We start from the raw sequence: 9,286 nt of genomic DNA on the forward strand, positions 1-9,286 counted from the left end.
TACTCAACTCTTTTCCATTTATCCCTGTTGCCATATTTATACGTAGTCTTTTATTTTAAGATATGTATAAAATTCCATTGTTTAAATGCATCACTGTTTATTCATTACCTTTTAGTTAATGTTTGTATTATTTTTGTTCCATTGTAACATACACTAGTCTTCAGGGGATGTGCTTTTATGTCTTTTGCCACCTGTTAGAGGTGAATAAAGAAGCAGGCAATCTTGACATAGACTTGCTGGGGCTTTGAGCTGGACATCTTCAACTCTAACAAGTATTGCCTGATCACTGTCCAAAGTGATTATATCAGTTCACACTCCTGCCAGCAATCTGCAAGGATTTTGTTTCTTACATCATTCCCAATGTTGGATAGTTTTCACACTTAATTTTTACCAGTTTAGATCCGCATATATTCAATGAAACTAAAAATACAAACATGTAAAGGAAAGGGAATGGAACAGAGAGGGGAGAAATGACTTAGCTCCATCTGTAGTGCTTTCTTTTTTTAAGTAAAAATAAGCTGATAGGACAAAACATTAACATCCATTAATTGTGAATGGTAGATGCAAAGAAGTTGGTCAAGTTATTTTCAGTACTCTTTGATGGGTTTATACTATCAGAATTTTTTTCATAATCTTTTTAAAAATTTTTTGGTACCGAGGATTAAACCCAGGGTTGCTTAACCACTGAGCCACATCCTCAGCCCTCTTTTACATTTTATTTAGAGACAAAGTCTCATTGAGTTGCTTAGGGTCTTACTAAATTGCTGAGGCTGGCTTTGAACCCAAGATCCTCCTGCCTAAGCCTCCCAAGCCACTGAGATTATAGGCATGCCCCACTGCACCTGGCTCATAAACATTTTGTAATGCAAGGACTTACTGAAAGTTATGCAACAAACAAAAAATTTTGGAATATGAGATTATCTATTAGTTTATTTGTTTCTTCATTTTTAGTTTTTGGATATTTTATTTTTATTTTTTGGGTATGTCACTCTAAAAAGAAAATGCTTAGAGGGATAATCCATTAGTTATATTTGCCCCCAAATGACCTCCAGATCATGAGTATTTCAATCAAACTTCACTCAGTGCCAATGAATTGACTTATTTTATACTTGGATGCTGTATTACATGTCAGCAGAATTATTTACTTTATACTTAGCATTCTGTATTATATATGGCATAGAATTTTCTTCCTTGGTGGATCATATAGAGAGGAAATACTACAAATGGATCCTGTATTTGAAATAATGCCAGAAGTTTGGTGGAGTATTTCTGACTAGTTTTCATTTGCTCATGATCTATATGGACAAGGTACAACACTGTCTAACACAGAGGCCTAGTCTTAGCCTCACTGTATTTACACTAGTTGCTTTTAAAATCCAAACTAAAACTGTTTTACAGGATGTGACAACAAAGCAGCAACGGTGAACCTGATTTGTTAGCTCGGAAACAAATTGTAAATCCTGTCTGTGTACAAGGTACCATGCTAGGCCCTGTAAGAGACATAAAGCCAGACAAGAATCTGTCCCTGCCTCTGAGAACTAATAATTGAGCAACCTTTTATTCTTACAAGACTAACTACAAAAGTTTTATTTTTATAGTCAGAAGCTGGCTCTGGCTTTGTTCTGTTCTGATCTTTGTAACTTGTTTTAGAGATTTCTCAGTAGTTATTCATTGCTCAGTCAGTCTTGCTGACCTTTGGCCAAAAACGGTAGCATTTTGACCTGGCCTATGGAACTCAGCGCTTCCCACTCCATGAAGCTAGTGGCATAAATAACTTCAAATAAAACCCTCCTGGAGATGTGTGATGGCCACAGCATGAGGGAGAAATGGAGCAACAGGGAAAAGAATGAAGTGGGAGTACCCAGGAAGAAGTGGAGTGGTATCCATGTTTTAAGCATTATTCTCCTTTTCTCCCTTAAGAGATTTATTGTTTCTCTACTAAATAAGTGAAAGAAAAAAAAAAAAAAATGAGGGGATAACACAAATCAAGATGCTAAAATTAAATATGTTCCCCTCTAGACCTAGGTCTTTTAAGTGGACTTCTTTGGGACTGGATATTTAGGGTAAAACTGGATATTTAGCAAAGAATTTAGAGTGGACACACTTCCTAAGTTTACAGCCAGTTGGAGGGAGTGGCTAGTGTGAGAGAGGCAGTGTGCCTTTGTGTGTGTCCTCACACACAGACATACATATGTGCCTGCTCATGACAGCCACAAGGAGAAAGGATGATCTAAAGGGCGAAAGGCCGGCTCCGTCTTGAAGCCATTCACACTTTATGGTGTCTAAACTTCAAAACGAAGCAGTTCTGAAGGCCATTTAGTGGCAGCAGTACAGGACTTCCTGAGAAGTTAGGCTTATAAAATAAAGACGCATCTGGCCACCAGCACATGAAAAGAACTCTTTGCAGACAACAGTTCAGTAGGAGGAGTGTAAATGATTCAGAAACACCTGGCTAATGTTTCCCTGGAGGTTCACAGGGGGTGAATGGTTAAGAAGGACTTGGTTAATTGGACATCATCAGGCAATTCGACATGTCCAGTATATTGGGAAGGGACCAAGGGAGTGTTGATGCTATCCCAGTTAGAGTATCCCAGGAAATAATCTTCCCCTAGGTTTTGCCATTGGTGCCAAAGCCAGGTCAGCTCAATAGCCTGGGCCTGATTCCACGTCTCAAAAAATGGGAACAACAGTATTTCACAAAATAATGAAGACTGAAATATAATAAAAAGACTTTGTACACATACAGGTGTTCAGCCAATATTTATTGTTCTTATTTTCAGCTTTAATAAATAAAGAAAAAATATGAAATATTAGGTACTGAGTCACATCCATAGCATTGATGCTTCATGATTCTTACAGTCAAATGAAACACCAGTTGTCTAGCTGTCCGTGCAAAGAAAGACCAGGTGTAGACTGCTTGCATCCCGAGCTCAATTTCTTTTCTCTTCCCCCTTCTCCCCCGCAGCCAGCTCCTCCCTGAAGAAGCGATTCAAGCGACGGGAGATCGAAGCCATTCAGTGCGAGGTGCGGAAGATGTGCAACTACACCAAGATTCTGTCCACCAAGAAGAATCTGGACCACGTGAACAAGATCCTGAAGGCCAAGCGGCTGCAGAGACAATCAAAGACAGGCAACAACTTCGTCAAGAAGAGGCGAGGGCGTCCCCGGAAGCAGCCCACTCAGTTCGATGAGGACTCCAGGGACCAGATGCCGGTGCTGGAAAAATGCATCGACCTGCCCAGCAAAAGGGGTCAGAAGCCCAACCTGAGCCCGCTCGTGCTGGAGCCGGCCGCCAGCCAAGACACCATCATGGCCACCATCGAGGCGGTCATCCATATGGCCCGCGAGGCACCGCCCCTGCCCCCACCGCCGCCGCCGCCGCTGCCACCGCCGCCGCCCCCGCCGCCGCCGCCCCCGCCGCTGCCCAAGACCCCCAGGGGCGGGAAGAGAAAACACAAGCCGCAGCCGCCCGCGCCGCAGCCGCCCGCGCCGCAGACCCTTCCCCAGGAAGAGGAGGTCAAGGCCAAAAGGCAAAGGAAATCCCGAGGGAGCGAGAGCGACGTCCTTCCCTAGGGCTGTGGGCCTCTGAACCTGCGGCTGGGGAACTGACAAATTGGAAGTGCAGTGGGCGGGGCGGGGGCGGGATCCCCCACTGCAGGGACACGATGCCCTTCTCTCCAGAAGCGGGGCGGGCAGATTCAGGCCAGATGACGGGGTTGAGCCATCCTGAGCTCTTGGGATAGCAAGGCAGGGGGACACCTTCAGAAGAAGCTTATCTGTGCTATAGGGCAGTTCCCAGCCCAGTGGCACCTCGGTGTGGCTGAGTCCTTTTCAGGCGAGAAGACCCATCGGGAGGAGGAAGCTGGTGCTCTCTGAAGGCCACCTGACCTCCACATCTGAGGTGCGCCCTTGATTCCGATTTCATTTGCTGGCCAGGAAAATCAAAGGGAAACACCCTCAATTAGGAAACATTCCAAGGGGAGAAAAGCTGCACATTTGTCACCTGGCTTTGTTAACCCACTTCCACTTAATTGGTTTTATTTCTTTGGTTTTGCAAGCTCTGCTAGGCTTTGGGGCACCAATATCATCTGCAGGTGACCTGAATCTTTCCGTTAACGACAATACAGTTTCTCAGATGGAAGCGTGACATGAGATCGGAAGGTGGAATCTAGTGATAGGCGACCTTAGACCTTCATTCACGTTCTTCTGTATGCCTCCTCTATCTCTCACACACTGGTTTTTAGCATCGTCTGTTCCTGCTTTTCCTTTGTCCATTGTACTTCCATGTACCTTTCCCTAAACTAGCTGCCTTCTTTTCTTGGTACACATCTAACTGACGTAAATGTTACCTGTGTTGTAAAACTCGCCCTTGGCACCTTGTCCCAAGGAACTTGGCTTTGAATCCCAATCATTGTGAAAAAGATACTCAGTATTGATAGAGCCTTTTTAATAAGTTACTCAGAGCAGCCAAGGATATATTGACCCAGATGTCAACCAGGTTATTTTTATACTTAAAACATCTCAGTGGGAATAGGCAGAATAAGTTGGTTTTAATACCCCACCATAAGAATGACTGATGAGCCACCAAAAATTAAAACCCCTGACCCACCAGAAAGACAAGTGTCTAGCAATGCCTTGGTACCTGATTTTTTTTTTTTCATACAGAGCTGTCATAGTTGTTGAGAAAAGGAAACAAAAAACATAATAGAACAAGTCCATTATCTCTTGCTAATTATTTCTTAAAAGCAAATGGGAGTAAGTGTTCTTATCAGAAAAATAAAAGTAAAATGTTCAAAGGGTATCACCACTCCAATTGTATCATGCCACCTTGGACAAAGTATCCAAATTGTGGTTGCCTTAATACACTAAAACATTTTTGTACATAATGTAATTATATAAATCTATCAGTCTGCATGGATGCAAACTGTGTGTGACAAATCGTCTTTTAAATGGTCAATTTCAACTGTACATTTCTCATCCAAGTTGTACTCTAGCCATTGGTTTAGCGTGGTCAGATATTCCATCTCTATTATCCATTTCCACAGCCCAAGTTAAACATGTTAAGAAGAGTCAGAATGAATAGGAAGTTAACCCATTGCCGTAGATGTTTTTAAAAGTCAGATGTGGAAATTTTGAATAAGTATTTTCAAGTTCCTCCCTCACTCCTCCCCTCTCCTTCCCCAAGACATCAAATACCTGGCATGGTAGATTATAGAGAGACACTGAGAGAGAGAATTAAATTTTGTAATGGGAATTAGAAGATCTGGTTTACCTCCAAATTAAATTTCTTTTCAGGAAGTTGGGACCAGCTGGAAATTGTATTATCACTTCAGAACACAATATTATTTCCTTAGAGAGAGATGGATATTTGTTGGGAACATAAGAGAATAAGTAATGGGGAATCTGTGAGAGTAGATTTTAAAATCCCAAATTAGCATGCTCGCAAACATCGCTGCTCTGTTGTGGCACCAACCATTGTTGAAATCACCTACAGAGCCATCCTGTTCTGAACTGTCGAAATGGACTTCACGTTATTTGCCACCCACTAGGTCAGTTGCACTTAATCCTAGCAATATGTAAGTTTAAAGGACTGTATTTTAAAGCTACTATCCTAGGTACTCAGTTTGTGACCTGGATTGACCTTTGGCATTTCACACAAGTTGAACAGCAAAATCAAACCAGCCATTTTCAATCTGTCATTCCCAAGTCATGTCTGAGTGGTTCCAAAGTCACCCGAGAGGAAGGTTTAAATTAGCCCCTCTCACCCCACCATTGCTATGAAAGAGCAGCCATTTTCATTCCAATTAAGCCATAAAGAGGTTTCTCTTCCTGTTGGATTTGAAAATGATTTCTTTCATTCTTCCTTGCCCTTCTCCCTTAGTGTTTTGTACTGTCTCCCAACCAAGTCTGTAAGCAGACTACATCTTCTTGCAGTGTAGAACAAACTGGTGCTGGCTAACTTCAAGGAAGACCCAGAGTTTAATTGGCATTAACCTCTAACAGGTGAGCAGTTCCAGATAACTTTGGAATTCATTAAAATTTCCAAACCAATGAAAGCTATTCCAGGAAAAGTGCAGCAAAGCTACAACTTACATGTGAATTCAGGTTTATGGTTGGCATGTGAGTTAAATGCAAATCCTCCACATGTAGACCCTAAGAGTAGTTTGGAAAACTGCAGAGGACCAAAGCTGAGACATGCTAAATAGTGGCTTAGAGGTGGAAGCAAATCCAGACACCTACACACCTTCCTCTCTGCTCCCTAGTTACTCCCTCATTGTCCTATTACTCTTCTGCCTTCACTAACCTGACTCATCTCGTTGGTACACTATTTTCTTATGCTTTGAGCTTTCCTTAGCCCCTCCTCTCCTGTCTAGGCTCTCCATGGGGCCCGTCGACTTTCCCATTTCATTGATTGCAGAACCAGGAAGAGAACCCAGCTCTTGTGATCCAGATTGCCGAGGTCTTAAACTACCCAACACTGCCTGCTGGGGCTGCATTGTATTTTTCAGAGGGGTCATTGGGGATGCATTAAACTCCATATACAGCTCTACAAAACCTTTTTTGTTAGAAAAAATTGGCTATCTATGGGAGTAAATTTTAAAATCCCAAGTTAATGTGCTTGTAAATATGAGAAACCCCTTGATTTTTTTTTCCTTTTTTTTTTTTCCTGGAATATTCTCCTTTAGCAACCAGATACCGACCCACTTATAATATAAGGAGTCTGATTAGGAAAGAGAAAGAATGAAACCTAGCTATGACAGTCTCCTTGAAGGTGCTGATGGATCACTAATCCACCATACTAAGTGGTTGGGTTGCTTTTCAATCCCTCATCTCAGATGAGAGGAACTGAAGTTTAACTTCCTCAAATAGCCCGGTCTGGCTACAACCCAAGGAAGAAAGGTCGAATGGAAAGGAGAGCATGCAGGGATGCTTTGTGACTTGGCAGGACCAGGACTCAGCAGCCTCTGGCAGCCCAAGGAAGGTGACTAAGGGCTGGCAGAAGAGGAGCGTGTTAGCTTGGCCGCTGCCTGCAGCCGGAGGCCACGCTCAGTGGCAGTCAGAATTTGCGCTCTGCACATTGCTGGGTCTATAAATATGATAAGCAAGTGGTGACAGAATTATAGTATAAGGTGATGTATTACATGCAGATCATAAAGGATTTGGTATTAGGACTTAAGTAGAAAATCCCACTCCTAGCTTATTACCCAACAATATTCAGATAATGAGCTTTGGGAGAATTTTTTTTTTTTTTTCCTATCACTAGGAAGATTTACCTGGGAACTGTCTGAAGTCTATACATATATTTCCAAAGCCTTTAAATGCCAACCTTAGCGTGGAGAGAGAGGGGGTGGCAGGAGCCGAAATGCCTCAAAAGCCATTTAAGTGTTACGTTGCAGGATTTTCAGTCCTACTCATTATGTAAAAGTAGATAAATATAGACATTTTTCTTAACACTACCCCATCGTATCACAATGGTCCAAATGCCAGAGCTTACAGATAATGTCATCACAGTGCCTAGCAACTCAAACTGTAATATACCGTAGCATTTTCTTGGTGTTTCTTAAAAAGTTTCTTTCCACAATATAAGGCTTCCTCTGCCTCTTGTTTCTTGGAGAGTTCACCCCACTGGCGAGTCTGCCTTCCCTGTTGGACACAGTCATTTGGGGAACAGTCTTAGAAGCACATATCAACCAAGGAAGAAACTTCCTGGATATCTATTGCCCACTTGCCCAGGTATAATAAACACTAAAGGGGGGAAAATTGAACAGAGCTGCCAACTGGTCAACTTGGAAACGCAGCTCCACCCTACGTTGGTGTCTTTCTTTTTCTTCCTTTTTTTAAAAAAAAATCTATTTCTTAAATAATAATAAATGCACATGATGTGTTAAATATGTACATATATATTTCAAAAGAAAAAATGGGGCACAAGATTGTCTTACAAGTCGTGCTGGCTAATTTTTAGTTTGTATTCATAAGTGGTTTTTAAAAGCCTTTTTTAAAGTGTAATTTGCATGTTCTACTTTGATTGTATGTAAACATATTTTAGAACAAAAAATGTATTTGTATTTTATTGAATATAGAGGCAAGAAAAATTGTACATTGTTTGAAATGTTCTTTTTGTAACAGTTTTTATTCATAAAGCATTTTTGTACATTTAAAATGAACATGGACTTGCTGTTATTTGAGGCGTAGATACATCTGGCATGCTTTACTGTCATGCTCCTCCATGGTCTTAGATGTTGGGTTTTAAACATTTTTTTCTAAAAGAAAGCTCAGTCTTTTTCGCTACCAGATCAGGTTAGCACAGTATAGAGCACTTAACTATTAAAAAAAAAAAAAAGTTAATCCTATTCATATGTTATTCATTGTGTGAAATTAAAGACATTCAATTCAGTCTAACATGAGTTGTGAATTCTTTTGTTTTATTTTCCATCTGGTTCACATCACTAAGGAGTCTAATAATATTTGGGGGTCTTTGCTCACACCAACTGGATACAGAATCATTGACAAAAATCTAACCGAACTTCTTTTGTCTGCTGCTGAGAGATATATTACGAGCAAGATTTGAGTCTGATCTGCTGGGTTGCTATTCAGAGAATATTTCACTGCCTGGACATCAAGCCAGGGATGGCTCACACAACCGTCAGACTCCTGCTCAAAGCAGTCATAGGACGCTATAGGAAGTTGAAGATACATCTTATTCAAAAATTTTAGAAGAGCAATATGGATGGGGATTAGGCTTTCTCCCTAAGTATCCCAGAATGGCAGATAGGTGAAGAATGGGTCCCTGGCAGGACGTTAAATTTTCCCGAAACCATAAGAAGGAAAAGCTACCTAATAAACCATAGTTACTGATCACCTACCTACACTTAGGACCTTCTTCTGGAGGAACTTAGAAGACGTGCATTTTAGAAATGAACTAGCAGTTCTAAGCAGAACGTGACGAGGTTAAAAATTGATGGGCTCTTGGAAACCGTGTAGATCCCTCCAGTTCTCTTTTTTTCTTTTCCCACCTTTTTCTATTCCAATTTGTAGTTCATATTTATAAGTCTCTTGAAGCTTAATTTGCACATTCTATTATATAGGTAAATGCATATATATCTATGGGCTTTTCATCCTTCTTTGTCTTCTGATGTGCTTCTTCCAGAAGCTAAGATGGGTAGCAAAAGTCACGAGCAACCCCCCACCCCAACCATCAATCACACTCTCTGTCACATTTCACATAACATTCAGTATTCGTGGCACCCATTGAGGAGAAATAGAATGCAGGTGAAATAAGTGGACA

General features: G+C 41.3%; 1 protein-coding gene across 3 annotated transcripts in view; it reads left to right on the forward strand.

Moving 5' to 3' along the window:
* Setbp1 (SET binding protein 1) overlaps positions 1 to 8,391 on the forward strand; it is a 351,577-nt gene extending 343,186 nt beyond the window's left edge. For all 3 annotated transcript variants that reach the window (XM_047526550.1, XM_047526552.1, XM_047526551.1), the window contains exon 6: positions 2,966 to 8,391. In XM_047526550.1, coding sequence (XP_047382506.1) covers positions 2,966 to 3,573 — 608 coding nt within the window. In that variant the 3' untranslated portion in view covers positions 3,574 to 8,391. The remainder of the gene's footprint in view (positions 1 to 2,965) is intronic.
* Positions 8,392 to 9,286: the final 895 nt, after the last annotated feature.

Source organism: Sciurus carolinensis, chromosome 15, assembly GCF_902686445.1.
Source record: "Sciurus carolinensis chromosome 15, mSciCar1.2, whole genome shotgun sequence".
Lineage (NCBI taxonomy): Eukaryota > Metazoa > Chordata > Mammalia > Rodentia > Sciuridae > Sciurus > Sciurus carolinensis.